This window comes from Lolium rigidum, chromosome 4 (assembly GCF_022539505.1).
Source record: "Lolium rigidum isolate FL_2022 chromosome 4, APGP_CSIRO_Lrig_0.1, whole genome shotgun sequence".
Lineage (NCBI taxonomy): Eukaryota > Viridiplantae > Streptophyta > Magnoliopsida > Poales > Poaceae > Lolium > Lolium rigidum.
Window position 1 is genome coordinate 278867628 of NC_061511.1, and position 19753 is coordinate 278887380.

Here is a 19753-nt window from a genome sequence, read left to right on the forward strand (position 1 = left end):
CTTGTGTCCTTAACTGTTAGCTCCCTCAAGTAATATTTTTCGAACACGGCTTGGCAAAACCGGTACATGGCTCCAAGGAAGGTGCTCTGACCCATTCGAAGATACTCATCGAATATATCATCAGCCATTTCATACGATAGCATGCGAATAGCTATGGAACATTTTTGGTAAGAGGTGAATCCTAGCGCACCAGTGGCATCATGCCTGCATTGGAAGTACGGATCGTAGTCTCTGATGCCCCGTAAAATACCCATAAACAGTTCCCTTGACATCTTTTACCGCCGCCGAAATAATATTGACTATGGCTGGAAGGGTGGCTGCCGGCCATCTTTATATATATAATCAAACTGTTTTTTTAGCTCAATGTAATCAATCTGTTGGGTCAAGTTCGACTTGGCCCATCAAAGCCGGGTGCTTGCTTGTGCTTCAACCTGGGACACGGTTGTGTGTATACGCGGCTCCGCAGTCGGACTGGCCCATTAGTGAGGTGCTACGCGGTACGGATCAAACTGAGCTCAATTCATATCAGTGACAACCATGATCCTGGCCACAATCCCTCGGAAAAATCAAAAAGTTGTTCCAGCTTACTCACATGCTCAAAGTATAATTCCATGTTCTCTCGGCGTGTTCTACCATTAGTTTAGAGCTTATATAGCAAACAAACCATGTGGAAACAGTGGGCAGTTCCCATAATTCTGATTGATCCAGGTGCACTTTAGCACATTCTTAGATGGCAATACACCTCAGCAGACTGGATTATCATATGGTTGGTAGTTGGTAAAGGAAAGTCGAACTATTTAAATGCGAAATATTTTTTGCAGAACAATTTAGAGAAATGGAGATGAGCCTGAGGGACCTATATTAGATTAGAATGAATTTCGTTCCATCTTGCAGCGACGCTGCGACGGATAATTTATATGATAGTTTACACAAGTAACTCCTAGAAAAAAAATTCTATAGATACATTAATTCATACATTCTCATACAGGCCACGAGAGAATGAACAACAAATTTTACACAAAATGAATCTGGTAAACGTGGAATGTTGTACAAGAGCATCGAAGACCAGTGCTATTTACGGGTTGAGATTGTCCAGTGCCTCCAAGAGAATAGGTCTGAACCTCTTGCAATCCAGCTTCACATTCTGCTTGTCCATGAATGTATGTCTGATGAACTCAAATCCACGCTTGTGGAAAGAGATAGGGTTCTTGAAGATCTCATGGTCCCTCGGGTATTGATCGGTGAGGCTGCTCTCGTCGACACCGATAGCATACTGCTTGTACCTTAGACCCATCATCTCAGCTGGGTCACCAAAATCAATGCGGGATATCCAGTCCAGGCCGCCCCATGGCACAATCTGAATGAGTGTGGCATTCTGTGGCAAGAACACGCAGTTCGTGAGCCCAGCCCCATGGACACCCATCATCACGTCAACTGAGTTAACCAGCTTCGCGAACCCAGAGATGTCAGAGCTCACATTGGCCTCATCAATCACCACCTCAAAGCCGAGCCCCTCGGCCATCGCAATGATCTCATCAAGGTTGAGGAACATTCTTGTGCGGTGCCTCTTGATGATGAGCAACCTTGGCTTGACCCTAGGGTTCTCTCCGAGCATGACAGCGGTGTCCTTGCCCAACGAGTAAGCCCCGCGCATGAACCTGTTGAAATCAACCATTGTGACACCATGCGGCGATTTTGTTGCATCGATGGTGAACTCCATGTACGAGTGCAGGCCGACGATGGCATGCTTGAAGCAGTGCACCTGGTCATCCTTGCTAAAGTCAATAATAGGGTACTTGGACAACTTCTCGAGCACCGTGTGGTACTTGATCGTCCACCAGAGTGCCATGTCCGTTATGAGGAATTGGACCTCGCCGTTGAACTCGCTGGCGGTGGTGAAGAGCGGCACCATCACGTCGGTGAAGTCATGGAACAGGTTGCCCGTGTACCCGGTCAGTGAAAAGATCACAGCAGGCACTTCATGGTACTTGGTGCACTCGGCCGCCACTTTGCTTGATTTCACCGTCAGCTCGGTGATGTGGCTGAGGCAGAACTCGTCACCTTTCCGAGGGTAAGGCTTAATCTTCCACACCTCGTCTCTCTGTGAACCCTCAGGCTCCATGTACAAGACTGAAGTTGCCTTCGGGTGAATTCGAACATCACCACGCATCTCACACACATTTGCTCGGAAATTTGAGAAATCACACAAGGGTTTACTTCCCTGCTGCTGGGTATTACTTGCACCTGAGAAAATGGAAGATTCTTACATTATATGAGGAACGTGGTATGTTCATTAAAAAAGGGCAACATGCAAAACAGCTGGATCAGATCTAGTGGATACAGAAAGCAATGATAAGGCATCAATAATAAGAGCTGCGACACGTGATGCGAAGTAATCAATGCAAGCTACTGTGGGTGTCACTGAAAACGGCATTCGATTGATAATATAAAACTGATGATAATATAAAATTGTGTCTGGAGGTCTGGATCATGTGGATTGAAAATGGATGCTTGTAAAGTGCTCCATACCAAAGATGCTTTCAAAATTCCCAGTTACTCAGTTCAAAGGCCACTACACTGTTCTAGCTTTGTGCCCCATATAATGCTCCAGTTCAAATACCGTGTTTCTACCGCTACATAGCATGCATGTCTCGCGTTGATCTCGTGCTTCAAGTTTCGTGCTGTGTATATCATCATGTTTCGTCGTGTTTCGTAAAAGTTGGCCTGACTGGTATGGTGTGCGCGATAGTTAGCATGCCCGGTAGAAAGACTTTCTTTGAAGGTAAACAGTGGGAGAGCATCCCGCTGCAATTTTATAGAAAGACATTTCACTCTCCAGTTCTACTTCTACCACACCACAGTACACTAGTCCAGTAGCACTAGGATTTTTTAAAGAACCAGTAGTCTGGTTGTACTGCTTCTATTCTGTCATCAGAAACAGAATCAAGTTCTTAATGGAGTACTACTCAGACAACAGATAGAAACAGGGGATACACGAAATTGGCAAATCAAATAAATGAATGGGCGCTGGTCAGGCAATGCACAAGAAATGGATAAATCGAATAAATATCGATACCTTGCTGCTTAGCAGTTCCGGCGTCTGGCTCGATGTATTATCTAGTAAGGCTGGAGGTATAACCTTGTTTTCGAAAAAAATAGAGCCATGGCCGGTATCACTGAAAACTGCATCAGATTGATACTATACAATTGTGTCTGGAGGTCTGGGTCCTGTGGATTGAAAATGGATACTTGTAAAATGCTCGATACTACCGAAGATGCTTTTAAAATTCCAAGTTACTCGGATCAAAGGCCAGTACAGTGTTCTAGCTCGTGCCAATATAACGCTCCAGTTTGAACACAGCGTTTCTACCATGCATGTTTCTGGCATCGATCTCGTGCTTCAAGATTCGTGCTGTGCTATATCATCAGGTTTCCGCCTGTGTTCCGTAAAAATTGGACTGACTGATATGGTGTGCACGATAGGTAGCATGCACGGTAGAAAGACTTTTTTGAAGATAAACAGTGGGAGAGCATCCCGCTTCAATTTTATAGAAAGGCATTTCACTCTCCAGTTCTCAGTACCACCAGTCCACTAGCACTACCATTTTTTAAAGAACCAGTGGTCTGGTTGTACTTGTTCTATTCTGTCATTAGAAGCAGAATCAAGTTCTTCATGGAGTACTAGTACTACTCTCTGACAGCAGAGCCATTCCGCAGATGGAAACAGGGGATAAACGAAATTGGCAGATCAAATAAATGAATGAATGGGCGCCTGTGTGTCAGGCAATGTACAAGAAACGGATAAATGCGGCCGGTACCTTCTTGCTTAGCATTGGAGGGGTCGTCGGCGTCGTGAATGGTGTAATTGGAGACGGTTGGGAGCGTGACCTTCTTCTCCTTGTCTTTCCTCTCCTCGCCTGCGCACATATCCAACCCATTCCACATTTCAGACCAAACATCGGAACAGCAGGAAAGAACATGCAACGACTCGGCTCGGTTTCGAGGGTCAAATCACGGATCCGTTAGCAATCGGAAGACTAGTACGAGACTGTTTGCAAAATTATGGGCAGAACTGCGACGGCTAACCTAACATCTCCGAGTCCGATTTATGGCCGCTCCCGTCCCTGTTGTGGGTGGGATCCGTCATCCCGCTCGCCGGGTCCGGCTCGCTCAGCACGTTGTTTTCTTCCTCCTTACCGTCTCTGATCTCTGCTAAAGAGGTTACCACACGCTGTTAGATTAGACCAACAAGATAAGCTGCGGGGGGAAAGGCAGAGCAAAAGAGGACGCGCGCCTTTGGGGTGAAATGAAAGTGGAGATTGGCTACCTTTTGGTTTCACATCTGCCTCGTCGTCCACAACTTTGGGGTCGCCGCCTGGAGAGAGAAAACCGGCGCAAGGTGTTCAGGTAAGCCCGGTAAACAAACTGGTGTAAGGCATGGAGGGTTGAATTAGTTACCGAGAGCGCCGGTGGGGATTTTCTTGGAGGCGACGACGGGCGCCTGCTTGTCGACCGGCTGCTGGATCAGGATGGACGCCGGCGCCTCATCCACCGGCAGCTTGCCGCTCACTGCAAAGAAGACGGAACAGATGGTCAGTTACTCTGCCTTTACACGGTGGATGAAGTAGTTATGGTTGTTGGTTCGTTGGCGAGTGAAGACGAAGCAGTAGAATTAAGCCGGACCAATCGAGAGGGAGTCTAGCAAGGTGGAATTGAGGGCTTACGGCCGAAGAGGATGGCTTCGGGCTTGGAGACGACGACGAAGGTGAGGGAGACGAGGAAGAAGCCGACGACGATGACGAGCAGGCGGAAGCGCCGCGACTCCTGCCGGGCGCCGCGCACCAGCTTCGAGCTCGGCCGCTCCTTCATCATCGCGCCCGACCCCTGCCCCTGTCCAGCTCGAGGAGACGAAGACCAGCTCTCGAGGAAGGAAGGAAGCACTGGTGGAAAAACAGGCTTCCGGGAAGCCCCATAAGTCGCGAAGGTAAAGGAACCGCGACTAATGGGGTCTTTAGTCGCGGTTCGTGTGGCGAACCGCGACCAGCGCTGGCCCGGGGCGCACGGTGGCCAGGCTGGTGCACGTGGGGAGCTTTGGTCGCGGTTGGCCAGCCAACCGCGACTAAAGGTGCTCGAAGCGCTTTAGTCGCGGTTGGCTGAGCCAACGGGACTAAAGCCTCTCCCCTATATATACCCATCCAGCAGCCAACACTTAGCCATTTGGAGCCATTCTCTTCACAAGTGAGTGTTAGGTTTGCTTTTGGTTCCTCTTATGCACATAAGGTGTTTGATGAAATGCCCCAAGAGCATGAAACAAACATGATATGAAGTGTTGGAGTCACACTTGAGCTTTCTCATTTAATTTTTCCTCCTCGATCGCGGTTAGCAACTTGAACCTTTGATATGTGTCATTGATAAAATATGCATGTGTGTGTAGTTCATTAATTGTTTAATTTATATTGTTTGTAGCTAGTTAGTTTAACAAATGCATGATGGTTAATTATATATTTTATATTATAATAATGCGGATGAATCGGCAATGGATGTACGGTAACCGACTCTCCGGCGAGTTCGAGTACGGGTTTGAAAGATTTCCTCGTAGTGGCTAATGCGAACAAGCGGGGGTTTTGTTATCTGTCCATGTGTTAAGTGTAAGAATCGGAAGGGTTACTCTTCCTCAAGAGATGTTCACATGCACCTGCTTCGGCACGGTTTCATGCCAAGCTATAATTGTTGGACCAAGCATGGAGAAAGAGGGGTTATAATGGAAGAAGATGAAGAAGGGGATGATTTCAATGATGAAAGCTATCTTTCTCATTTCGGTGATACTTTCATGGAGGATGTCTGAAGGTGAAGGGGAAGGTGAAGAAGAGGCACGTGATGATCCCGTTGATGATCTTGGTCGGACCATTGCTGATGCACGGAGACGCTGCGAACCGAAAAAGAGAGGAGAATTTGGATCGCATGTTAGAGGATCACGAGGAAGGCGCTGTACCCCGGATGCGATGATGGTCCGAAAAAGCTCGGGCTGCACACTCTGGATTTGTCTGAGATGGAAGGCACGAGCGGGTGTAGGCGACTCGGCATTTGAAAACTTGCTGAAAATGTTGAAGAATATGTTTCCAAAGAATAACGAGCTGCCCGCCACTACGTACGAAGCAAAGAAGGTTGTCTCGCCCTCTAGGTTTAGAGGTTACGAAGATACATGCATGCATCAACGGCCGCATCCTCTACCGCGGTGAATACGAGAATTTGAATGAATGCCCGGTATGCACTGCATTGCGTTATAAGATCGGAGGCGATGACCACGGTGACGATGTTGAGGGCCGGAAACCCGGGAAGAGGGTTCCCGCCAAGGTGATGTGGTATGCTCCTATAATACCACGGTTGAAACGTACTGTTCGGGAACAAAGAGCATGCCAAGTTGTTGCGATGGCACAAAGAGGACCGTAAGTCGGACGGGGAGTTGAGACACCCGCGAGATGGAACGCAATGGAGAAAGATCGACGAGAGAGTTCAAAGATTTTGCAGCTGACGCAAGGAACATAAGATTTGGTCTAAGTACGGATGGCATGAATCCTTTTGGCGAGCGAGCTCCGGCCATAGCACCTGGCCCGTGACTCTATGCATCTACAACCTTCCTCCTTGGTTGTGCATGAAGCGGAAGTTCATTATGATGCCGGTGCTCATCCAAGGTCCGAAGCAACCCGGCAACGACATCGATGTGTACCTAAGGCCATTAGTTGATGAGCTTTTACGGCTGTGGGGCAGACCCGGTGTCCGTGTGTGGGATGAGCACAAAGAAGAGGAATTTGACCTACGAGCGTTGCTTTTCGTAACCATCAACGATTGGCCTGCTCTTAGTAACCTTTCGGGACTCGTCAAATAAGGGATACAATGCATGCACGCACTGCTTACATGAGACTGAAAGTGTACATTTGCCAAATTGTAAGAAGAACGTGTACCTTGGGCATCGTCGATTTCTTCCGAAAGGTCATCCGATGAGAAAGAAAGGCAAGCATTACAACGGCAAGGCAGATCACCGGCCGAAGCTCGCTGGAACACTACTTGGTGCTTGAGGTATTTGATATGGTCAAGGGTTTGAAAGTCATCTTTGGAAAGGGTCTCGGCGGACAATCGGTTCCGAAGGGAGCCGACGGGCACGTAGCCATGTGGAAGAAGAAATCTATATTCGGGAGCTAGAATATTGGAAAGTCCTAGAAGTCCGCTCCGCAATCGACGTGATGCACGTTACGAAGAATATTTGCGTGAACATCCTAAGCTTCTTGGGCGTGTATGGGAAGTCAAATGATACAAAGGAAGCACGGCGGGACCGAGCAAAGTTTGAAAGACCCCGATGACCTGCATCCGGAACGGTTTCAAGGTCGTGCCGGCCTACGCTCCGACCAAAGAAGAGAAGGTCATCTTTTTTGAATGCCCGAGCGATATGAAGGTCCCGTCGGGATTCTCGTCCAATATAAAGGGAATAATAAACATGGCGGAGAAAAAGTTCCAAAACCTCGAAGTCTCACGATCGCCACGTGATTATGACGCAATTGCTTCCGATTGCTTTGAGGGGCTCCTCGTCGGAAAATGTTCGAGTAGCCATTGTGAAGCTATGTGCATTCCTCAATGCAATCTCTCGGAAGGTAATCAATCCGGAAGTTCTACCACGGTTACGAACGATGTGATCCAATGTCTTGTCGGTTTCGAGTTGGTGTTCCCGCCATCCTTCTTCAATATTATGACGCACCTCCTGGTTCACCTAGTCGATGAGATTTCCATTCTCGGTCCCGTATTTCTACACAATATGTTCCCCTTCGAGAGGTTCATGGGAGTATTAAAGAAATATGTTCGTAACCGTGCTAGGCCGAAGGAAGCATCGCCAAGGGCTATGGAAATGAGGAGGTAATTGAGTTTTGTGTTGACTTTGTTCACGACCTTAAGCCGATTGGTCTTCCTCAATCGCGGCACGAGGGGAGACTAAGTGGAAAAGGCACGATCGGAAGGAAATCAATGATATGTATGGACGGCCATTCTACGGTCGAAGCACACCACACGATTCGACCAATTCCAGCTTGGTTGCTCCGTACTTTGAGAAACACAAGAATATTTTACGCTCGGACAACCCCGGGAAGCCTGAATCCTGGATTAGGAAGGCCCACATGGAGACTTTCGGCGGTTGGTTGAGAAAACATTTAATGAGTGACAATAAGGTTGTAGATCAGCTGTACATGTTGGCCAAGACACCATCTTCGACTATAACGACTTTCCAAGGGTACGAGATAAATGGGAATACATTTTACACGATCGCCCAAGATAAAAAGAGCACCAACCAAAACGGTGGTGTCCGCTTTGATGCAGACAACCGAGAATGGGCAAAAGGTCACATATTATGGTTACATAGAGGAGATATGGGAACTTGACTATGGACCCTCCTTTAGGGTCCCTTTGTTCCGTGCAAATGGTTCAAGCTAACGGGAGGTGGGGTAAAGGTGGACCAGCAATACGGAATGACAATGGTGGATTTCAACAATCTTGGTTACCTTGACGAACCATTCGTCCTAGCGAAAGATGTCGCTCAGGTTTTCTATGTGAAGGACATGAGTAGCAAACCGAGGAAACGGAAAGATAAGAAAACGATCGAGTACATCATGCGATGATCCAAAGCGCCACATTGTTCTTTCGGGGAAAAGAAACATCGTGGGAGTGGAGGACAAGACAGACATGTCGAGAAGATTATAATATGTTTGCTGAAATTCCGCCCTTCAAAGTGAACACCGACCCAAGCATTAAGTTAAATGATGAGGATGCTCCATGGATACGGCACAATCGTAAGCAAGCAGGGACACAAGGGAAGAAATGATGTGTAATAATTTATTATTGTACCAAACTTTGTTGAATGAATCATGTGAATTATATTACCCGTGATGTGTTTGGTGTCCATTTTCGAATGATTCAATTGACTCGAGATAGCACTGATGATACATGAAATTTGGAGTGACTAAGTCATACTCCTGCATACATGAAATTTGGAGTGACTAAGTCATACTCCTGCATATAGGAAATTTGGAGTGACTAAGTCATACTCCCGCATACATGAAATTTGGAGTGATTTAGTCATACTCCTGCATACATGAAATTTGGAGTGATTTAGTCATACTCCTGCCTAGGCGTATAATATGCATACTCGTAGTCTTCATAGCCGCCGCCGTTGTACTTGGTAGTCGTCGCCTTCTAAGTTGCCGGCGTCGTCGTCGCTGCTGTCGTCGCCGTCGTCGGGCGGCGCTCGTGGCTCGAGCCGAGGGTAGCGCGGGCGGGGGATATCGCCGGCCGTGATGTAGTCCATGACGCGCTGCGGAGTCCGGCCGTACCACCATAGCCGACGGCCGGCCTCGTGGAAGTTTCCGGGAGGCGGACCGTCCTCCTCATACCCGGCGAGCGCCCTCTCACGCCGATTGATGAAGAAGGCGTCCCAAGTATGCTGGTTATCGGGATGCCGGCGGGGATTCATCCGCTGCTCCGGCGTGAGGTCGAGGTAGTAGTGATTCGTGATGGCCGCCCGGCGCGCGGTACCACGAGGGACGGGAGGGACCGGCACGCCGCCGGCGCTTAGGCTCCGGCCGGCGAGGGACGCGGTACCCGGAGGGCAAGGGTAGTTCGAGGCGCAAAGCTCCTCCACCTGCTGGTAGGTTAGAGTGGGTGCGGTGGAAGCCATGAGAGAGTGATGAGAGATTGTAGAGATGTGATAATGCTGGCCAAGCCGGGCAACATATATGTAGTGAGAAATGGCGGGAAGAAAGAGGCGGGAAGAAAGAGGCGGCGGGAAGAAATTGGCGGGAAGAAAGAGGGGGAAGAAAGAGGCGGGGAAGAAATTGGCGGGAAGAAAGAGGCGGGAAGAAAGAGGCGGGAAGAAATTGGCGGGAAGAAATTGGCGGGAAGAAATTGGCGGGAAGAAATTGGCGGGAAGAAAGAGGCGGGAAGACGGGGAAGAAATGGCGGGAAGAAGAGAAATGCCGTGATGTGTTTGAAATGAATTAGTTTTATTTTTATGAATTTTTTGATATATTATTTGTATTTTTAACATTTTGAATTGAATTGGTTTTATTTTTCTGAATTTTTTGATATATAATTTATATTTTTAACATATTGAAATGAATTAGTTTTATTTTTCTGATTTTTTTGATATATAATTTGTATTTTTAACATATTGAAATGAATTTGTTTTATTTTTCTAATTTTTTTGATATATAATTTGTATTTTTAAGATTTTGAATTGAATTATTTTTATTTTTCTGAATTTTTTGATATATTATATGTATTTTTCACAAGTAGAAATGAATTATATGTATTTTTAACATTTTGAAAAAGAAAAGAATTTTGAAAAAGGCCTTTAGTCGCGGTTGGCACGGCCAACCGCGACTAAAGGTCATTTCCGCGGAACCAAAAAGGGGCGAAAAAGGCCTTTGGTCGCGGTTGGCACAGCCAACCGCGACTAAAGGGACCTTTAGTCGCGGTTGGCCGAACCAACCGCGACCAAAGAGTGGTCCCTATAAATTCCCGCGGCGCGAACCGCCGCGCCGAGTCTCATCTTCGATCGATCCGTCTTCGTCGCATGCGCCGCCGCTCGTCTTCGTCGTCGTCTGCGCCGTCTTCGTCGCTGCGCCGCCGCTCGTCTTCGCCGCCGGAACCGCCGCCGCCGTGGCGTCGCGCGCCCCGCCGTAACCGCCGCCGCCGTAGCGTCCGCGCCCCGCCGTGCGTAACCGCCGCCGCCGTAACCGCCGCCGCCGCCGTCGACGGATCGAGCGCCGCGCGCGCGCGCGGGCTCGCGCCGCCGCCACACACTGCCGGGGCCACCGCCGCGCGCCGCCACACGCGTCTGCCGGGGCCACCGCCGCGCGCCGCCACACACGTCACCGCCGCGCGCGCGCGCCGGCGGCGCCGGCGCGCCGCCGTACGTCCACCATCGGCCGGGAGAGATCGAGAGGGCGCCGGGCGCCACGGCGGCCGGGGTTTTTTTTTCTTTTTTTAGTTTTTTTTAGTTTTTTTGTTCTTTTTAATTTTAAGTAGTTAATTAGTTTAATAAAAACGGTAAATTTGACTTAACAAAATTTGAGTTATAAATTTCAGTTATAAATTTCAGTTATAATTTTGACTTAATAAAAAAACATATAGTTAACAAAAAAAACATATTTTGACTTAATAATTTTTTGTTTTGTCCACTTATAATTAATGAAATTAATTAGTAACTATATATATAGTTAACAAAAAAACATAAAACTTGATAATTTTGACTTAATAAAATTTTAAGTGGACAAAAAATTTCTGAATTTTGACTTAACAAAAAAATTAACTAGCAAACCCACCGCCACCGACCCCGCATGTATACGGAGGGGCGGCGAGGCCCTCGCCTCCCCCTCCGTATACGCGCGGGTTTTTTCTTTTTTTACGAGAGAGAGGATCGGCACACCGCTACCGCCCTTTCGCCCCTGCCTCGCCGCCCCTCCGTATACGGCGAGGGAGGCCTCTATGTGTTGTCCTCGGCACCGCCACCGCCCTTTTGCCACCGCCACCGCCCTCTCTCCTTTTGCCACCGCCCTTTCGACACCGCACTTAAATAATTAGTTTTGACTACATGTTTTCGGGACCGACATATGGCGGACGATAGAGGTGACCCGATTCCGGACAACTATGATCCGGACGCCGAAGAACATATCTTCGGCATCATAAAAGGCGATGTTATATATGTGCCGACCGGAGAAGAAGAAGATGATATCTCTTCTTATCCGAACCTTGAGGGTGAAGATGAAGGGCGCCGTCGGCAAGCGGATGATGCCGAAGAAACGTCGATAAACGACGATCTTCGGTTGGAAGTAGCAACCACCTCCGGCGCCGAGGTATATATATATACATATTGAGCGTCCGGTGATACAACTAACTGATTTGAATAAATTAATGTGTGTGTACTAACGCGCGCGACTCTCTTTCTTATTTTAGCCCTCGGCCGGATCGTCGAAAAAATCGAGTACGTCGTCGTCAAAGCGTGGCGCAACCAAGACGATGAAAGCAGGAGAAACATGCACCATCGATGTTGTCGACGAAGAAACCGGCAGAGCCGCCGGAGCCCAGCAAGAACGCCACCAAGTTTGTCGGCCAATGCGGAGCCGTTGTTAGAGACAACGTCTCGATCACCCGCCGGAGTGGAATGAGCCAAAGAAGGCACGTGTTGGTTTCACTTTTGTCGAACGAGAGAGAAAAAAAGATTGCTTCAACAAGCTTATGGAACATTTCGTTCTACCTCCGGAATACCGCAAATACGATGAGGAGGGTAACAAGATTGCGGAAAACAAGAAGAGGCGCAAGCTAGTCAAACGATTCGCTCTTTCTAGGATGGCCAACGCATTCGGAAATACAAGCAAAATCTAGCCCATGACTTTGTCAACCAGGGCAAGACTCGGATTTCAAAGGACAATATGAGAAACTGCAACATGATTGGCCAGAATTTGTGAAGCAAAAGAAATCGGAGCGAGTTCCTTGAACTATCGAAAAAAATAAGGAAAATGCGGCCAAGAAGGAGTACAATCATAAAATGGGGCCAGGAGGGTATCGCTTTTGGCAGCCTAAGTGGGAGAAGATGGAGAACGAGCTGAGGGCGCGAGGAATCCGTCCAGGTACGGAGGGATGGGACCCAAGGTCCAAAAGGCTGGTGGTACGGGCATGGGGGATCGGCTGAACCCGGAGACAGGGAGTGTGTTTATCGGGGCAAAATAATTACACCCACCCAAAAGCTTATTGAGGCAATGAGGGATGCTCAAGAGGGAGGATCGGGTTCAACGGAGAGAACGACGCCACGACAAAAGCCCTCGGGAATCCTGAACACGGAGGACGTGTACGAGGCATGCCCGGGGACATTTCGTGGAAACTAGGGTTCCCCCAGAAAGATGACCCGTACGGTTACAGAAGCCGTAAGAGAAAGATGGATCGGGATGCAGATATTGTGGCGAAGTTGGTAACTGAAATGGATGTGATGAAGAAAACCGTGAGTGTACTAGTCGCCGAAAGAGATGCATCTCGGGCGCGACATGCTGAAGATCATCCAATGGATCTCGGAAGCCGGCGAGCGGAGAAGAAGCAGCGTGGCTTCCACGGAGGCCTCACCGGCCGGTGCACCGACGATAGAAATTACTGCACCGGAGCCTCCGGTGGTCGAAATTATTGCACCGGAGCCTCCTCGCTACCCCGTGGACGATATAAAGGAGATGAAAGCATGTCATCCGTATTATCCTATCGGGAACATGTCCATGAAGGTAGCCATCGGCGATGCTTTACCACACGGAGCACTCCACCACAACAACCCCATTCAAGATGGCTATGCTCGTGTGACGGTGGAGGAGATAGTCCAAGGGTTTGAGGACCCGGACATTGACATTGCTACACCCGAAGGGGTGAAAAGACTTGGAGATGTCAAGCGCCGGTTCATTCTATGGCGGAAGAAATTTATCAAGTTTCCGGGCGAGGCGCCAACAAGTCCACCCCGTACGGTGGTGGTGGTGGCGGTGGCGGTGACGGTGGCGGTGGCGGTGACGGTGGCGGTGGCGGTGACGGTGGCGGTGGTGCTTCACCTAATACACCTCATTCACGTCGGCCGACGCCGCCGCCCCCGGTCCTCGTCCGGCGGGTGATCGGACACCGGTACCGCCCCCAATCCACCTCCGGCGAAGAAGCGAAGCGGTCCTGGGTTATTAACCCGGACCCTTACGTACCTAAGAAAACAAAGGTACCGGAGGTATCATCGAAGCCTCTCCCCACGAGGCCTTGGGAAAGTAGTGCCGAGGAAGTCGAGGCGGGCGCGAGCTGCTGATTTAGAGAAATGGAAGGCGAACGTCAAGAAGAAAATAGAGGGCGAGCCCAAGCCGAGTATATTCGACAAGGAAAAGCGATGGGCTAAGTCATTTTTGAACACACCGTCCCAAGCCGCGAAGAATCGCACCGACGACTATTTACGTGAACTTCGTAGGCAAGCACTCGCGTTGAAGACCGAGGAAAGAGTTGGCGGAGAAGAAAGCCTTGAAGGACGAGGCCGAGTCAAAATTAGAAAGGGGGAAAGAAGTTGCCCAGCTCGGGGAACAAAGTAAACAATCGATCGCCCCGCTCATAGTGCAAGCCGCCGGTCCGGATGCCCCCGATATCATAGCAGCTGCGGCAACGACATGGATTGACTCGTAGAAAGTGCCGAGAAAACAAGCGGCCGACTTAGGTATCACTCTTCGTGCGGTGTTAGGCCTTGATGAGGCGCCAATGAAGGACGTAGTATTTTCATATGTGAAGAATGGCCCTCTCATCGAGCCTGCGCGAGGAAGAGGATCTACCTCGACAAATGAAAGGTCCGCTAAATTGGTACAAGGCTTACATAAAACATGAAAACGCCAAAGACTATATCTATGCGGAAGTTAAATATGTGCATCACTTCAAACGTTCTCTGGGTACAAATTCCTCCGAGTGAATTGTTCCGGACTGTTCAATCTGCGCGAGCTCGACAAATCTATCATCGGTTGCTACGTTACGTAAGTGATTTATTAATTTCTACCCCATCTCGTTCATTGCACGCACTATATATATATATATTGTCCTAACTATCTTGTTGTGTACGCTATATATTATGCGAGAATGAAGAAGCGGGAAATGCGAATAAGGAACATCCATGATGTTGGGTTCATTGACCCACACATCGTTAATTCATATGTGTTAGAATACCACCCCGCCGACGTGGAGGAAGACTGTGGCGGTTTATTAGAAAACAACAAGAGAAAAGTGATATTCTATTTCCTTACCATTTTGGGTGAGTGTTTCGTCTTGAGCACATTCTCTTTTGTTTACTCCATGCATGGTATGTGGCTAATCGATGAGTTATGCATGATCGTGCATGTATCGTGTCCGCGAGGTTCCACTCGGATTCTTATGGTAATTAAAGTTCGGACCTCCTCGGTTCTCGTCCACGACTCTCGAATATGGATCCGGCGCTTTGGGGCGACATGAGAAAAATGATGCAAAAGTAATTATTTTCATTCATTTGCGCTCTATATCGATCGGCCTATTTCGTTCATCATTTCCTTATATCAAGTAACTAATTAATAACTCTCTTGTTTATTTAATTTTCTTTGCCTCGTAGGGTTTGGAGACGGTTCGTAGATACCAAGGTCGGTGAATTCAAAAAGAGCTACATTTTAAAATGGCGGTGCCAGACGTGCGGGGATACTCAGCCACCGGGGACCAATCTATGTGGATACTATGTTTGTGAGAGGATCCGGAGATACCGCAATGAGCGGGACCGGACGTGTGAGAACAACATCCCGAGGAATAACCTCCGGAAGACGCTTAGTCCGAAGCTCGCTTCCGACCACTTCAAGAGGAACTAGCTCGGATGGTTGGCGAGGGAAGTCATCGATCCTAGAGGAGAACACTATTACGATGACGTAGATCTTTATACGCACCGGAATTTGTAACTAACTTGTTCAAAATTGTATATGGTCATCCGATATTGAATATATATTGTATATGGTCATCCGATATTGAATATATATTGTATATTACTCTTGAATTCTTTTTGGTTCTAATTTCAAATTTGTTTGAAATTGTACATTCATATGCATGTATGTATACGAGTACCGTAGAATATGTGAAACTCCTTCAAAATTAAAACCCAAAAGAAATAAAAAAATACAAATTAAAAAGAAACCAGATTTAGGGGGAGGGGGCTAAAACCCTAAACCTGCGGAGGCCTTTAGTCGCGGTTGGCCGGAAGAACCGCGACTAAAGGTCCTCCGCCCGGCGCTGCCTCGCGGCCCACGTGGACGGGCCTTTAGTCGCGGTTCGTAAGGAACCGCGACTAAAGGGGGCCTTAGTCGCTGCTGCTTTGGTCGCGGTTGCGCCACGCGCGACTAATGGCAGTTGCCAACCGCGACCAAAGCCCTTTTTTCCACCAGTGAAGGGAGAGGAAGGAACCGGGGAGAATAGAAGAGGCGCGGGGGGGGGACAGTGGAAGATGAGCGAAGGTGTAGACGGAGTCAGTCCTGGCCCGTTGCGTGTGTACTTGTGCGTCTGACCAGGCAGCGGAGCCCGAGGAGGTGGAGATGGTGGCTTCGCTAGCTAGCTGGCCCGAGTTTGGTGTGGAACTGCTGGCTGCTCTGTCTGAGTTTTCGATGCCGTCAGCTCGAGCTGACAGGCATTAACCCCCGGTCAAATCAAATTCCCCGCCCCTTTCCTCGGTACCGGGAAAGGGAAACAGGAGTGGCGTAACGCAGCCTTTCTAGTTTCTAGCTTCTCGTGTCCGTGCATGCAGAGGGGGCGCACCGGCGGCGAGCGACGGCGCGGCCATGCGTGCCTGCGGGATTCGTGCGAGGTGGAGTGCTCCCGCTGTCGGAGACTTTCGACCGGCGGCGAGCGGGGATGCATGGATGGTGGGGACGCGAGCACTGGTTTTCCTCTCCGCGGAGAGCAAAGTGTCAGCAGAGCGACAAGGACGGATGCCATCGGGAAGTTGCAGAGCAGCCCATCCCGGGCGAACACGCTCGTGACCGATCGGCCAGCGGTTTTGACTGCTTCCTCATTTCACGCGTGTCCATACTTTGATCTTCTGCGTCGGGCGGCCCCAGCTACTCCTCCAGCAGCGAGGACCTGCCTGCACTGCACTGCACTGCACTGCACATCATGTGACGGGCTTTTCGTCGGCGTCTCTGCCAGATTTACAGTGGGATGACTCCGCTTGGCTGTAGCTAGGCACTTCAGGGATGGTACGCCTTGATCCGGTGTCCTTGCTCCTCCTATTCTTTTCTGGTCGATTTCAACAAATTTGCCCATTTTTCAAAAGTTTAGTACGATTTGATCTTATTTTAAAAAAATATTCAAATCCGATTTTTTAGTAGCATCTCTCTCTGGACCACTACCCTCTTCACCGCAGCGCCACAGCAGCCGCGCTGAATGGCGAGGCGGGGCTCGCGATTCGCAACCTCAGCTCCCTTAGCAAGGGTGTTACCCTTTTGATGTTCAACTCTCCCGATAAGGACGCTACCCTTTTGGAATATGTTAAGTCGTGTGGGCCGCCCTCATCCCCTCTCCCTACCACTTACCCTTCACACCCTGACCAAGAACAAACCAGGGTGCGCCCACCTCTCTCTCCCCCCTCTCAAATATATCCCCTAAATCCCCCACTAAAGATTTCTTCGGTGGATTTCGGTCCCCATCCCTTCCTTAGGTATTCTCTTTCGATCCCATCAAATTTATTCGAAAATGTTGTTTCATTAGATCCTATTTTTTGTAGTATTGGTGAAACCCTAGATCATCACAAATTTTGAAATTTGTATGGTCTTGTGGATTTTGTTTTAGGTTGATAGTTGTATTAGCCTCTAGATCTCCAGCCACATCCCCAAAGGGATTTGGGCGCGCCAGACAAAATTTCGTTCCTAGCCGCGCGCCCCAAAGCCTCATTCCGTCTGGCGCGCCCAATACGGTGTTCGGCGCTCCGAGCTCGTCCCCGCTACACAGGGGACGCTCCGGACACGCCGGACACAACGAAAAGCGAGGCAAGGAGACGCGGGCCTGACGCGTCAGCGACACATTCAAGTTTAACCTAACCGTCGCCTACCTCGCGACGGAAGTTATTGGCGTGCAGCGACAGTGCAGTTTCCGCAGAGGCGCGGCGATGCATCTCATCGCGCCTAGCTCTCCGTGCCAGCGTTAATGAGCGTCATCGCTCCCCTGCCTCCTTCCGGCCTATAAAAAGGGATGCTCTCGCATCGTCCCTCAAACACAAACCCTAACGCCTCTCTCCCCAACCCTAGCCGCCACCATCTCAAGAGTCAACGCCATGTATGGTAGAGGCAGAGGCCGAGGTCGCGGCCGTGATCGTGGCCGCGGCCGCGGCAGAGCTGCACGGTCGTCATCTCCCGCAGCATCATCGTCTTTATCGTTGGACCTGCAGGAGGATGACCAAGTGATGTTTGAGTTCGTTGTCGTCCTCGAGGGCGACCCACTCGGCATCCAGAGGCTGTCGGACAAGTTCGCCGACTTCGTCGCCGGCAACGAGCCGACTGCGTTGCATCTGCTGGAGGCTGGCTGCGACTGCTGCCGGTGGCCGGTGGACATGCTCTACGACGGGGTGCGGCAAGATGTACCTCCACACCGGCTGGGAGAAGTTTGCGTGCCACCACGATCTCGAAGCCGGGTGCGTGCTCACATTCTCCTACCTTGGCGACGCGGATAAGAGTGTCAAGGTGTTCGACGATACGCGCTGCCGCCGGCACTACCACGACGATAGCGAAGAGGAGGACGATTGAACACGCCGAGTGTTCTTTCTTCCCAGCAAAAATAGGCACGGAGGTTTCTAGATGTTCTTCCTCGAAAGGACCAACATGGCTATCATCACCAGCTGGATTTTCCAGTTTGGGTGACAGGGAGTGCCTGGGAGTGTTCTTTCTTGACAGCGAACATACGAAATCTGCGATGCCAACACTATTTAGGTTTCCTCATTTTCCAGTGTTTTAACTATGTATTAGTTTATGAAAACCATGTTCCAAACTATGTCTCAGTTTGTGTAAAATCATGTTCCTAATTATGTATTAGTTTGTGGAATGTTTTTTCTCTCTATTGAAATAAAAATGTAAAAAAACAAAAAAGCAGTATTTTAATGTTAAAAAAAGTTTGGGGCGGCGTTTGAGGGACGCGACTGGGGAGCGACGCCCCCTAAACGCGGAACAAACAAAACACGTCCCCCAAACGCTCGATTCGGCGCCGTTTGGGGGACGCTTTGGGGGACGCGGCTGGAGATGCTCTTAGTGTTATACATTGGTGCTATTTTTTCTAGCTAGAGTTATGGTATGTGACTATGATTTGTTGTCAATACTGCCATGTATGGTTAGAGCTTGGTATTGCAGATCTAGATAAACTTGGAAAGTGAAGATTATAATTAATATACTTGTTGCTTATGAATTTGGTTTTTATAATAGTATTTTAGATGGAAAGACTTGGTGTAGGTATTATTGTTCACTTACCTTAGTTTTCAAGCATTGTTGTAGGCATTATTGTTCACTTACCATAGTTTTCAAGCATTGTTGTAGGCATTTTGTGTTCGCTTTTTCTTCTTAGTACTGTTTGCTTATCTTAGTCTGGAAATATTGTTCGTAGTAACTTTAAATTAAAATTGTTGTAGGTATGGCATCGTCCGATCTGAAGGAGACAACGAGGAAGTGGAAACACACCGCTGATCTTTGGCCATCCAATTTTTCCCAAGGAACGCGGTTTACCTTTGTGTCTCCAAGTGATGTGATGATTGGGATGGCAAACAGGGAAGGAGGTTTTATATGTGTCCTAACTATGCACATAACAAGGCCAATCCAAGAAACCCATAAGACTACCCACCGGTATGGGTCTCCATTTGTAATTATTTTTTCCCGGGTGCTTGCCATTAATAATATTAAGTGTGTATTTATAGTCTCCTCCACCTCTTTGTCAATTTGTGAAGTGGGTAGATTTAGAACAAGATCCTCGACACACGAAAGAGGTTGCGTATGAGGAGCAAAGGAAGTGGAACTACACGTTTCAGTTGATTCGTGAGAAGGAGCGAGAGAAAAAGATGAAGATTAGACTTGAGAAACAACGTTTGGAGAAAGAGAAGAAGGAGACAAAACAGAAGGATCTTCGTGAGACAGAATGGAAGAAAAAGAGAGAGAGGGCTCGTCGTACAAAGGAAGAGGCGAAAGCA

At 48.8% G+C, this 19753-nt stretch overlaps 1 protein-coding gene across 2 annotated transcripts; it reads right to left on the reverse strand.

Moving 5' to 3' along the window:
- Nucleotides 1-859: 859 nt before the first annotated feature.
- LOC124707847 (alpha-1,3-arabinosyltransferase XAT3-like) lies at nucleotides 860-16091 on the reverse strand. 2 transcript variants are annotated; one of them, XM_047239544.1, is made up of 7 exons: nucleotides 15986-16091; nucleotides 4725-4938; nucleotides 4459-4569; nucleotides 4328-4375; nucleotides 4087-4209; nucleotides 3819-3917; nucleotides 860-2244 (listed from the first exon to the last, which is right to left on the reverse strand). In XM_047239544.1, exons 2-7 carry the CDS (start codon nucleotides 4870-4872, stop codon nucleotides 1076-1078), a joined length of 1698 nt encoding a protein of 565 aa, XP_047095500.1. In that variant the 5' UTR covers nucleotides 4873-4938; nucleotides 15986-16091; the 3' UTR covers nucleotides 860-1075. The 2 variants fall into 2 exon arrangements, with proteins under 2 accessions (XP_047095500.1, XP_047095499.1); XM_047239543.1 differs by having other exon boundaries at nucleotides 4087-4212.
- Between the last annotated feature and the right edge of the window lie 3662 nt (nucleotides 16092-19753).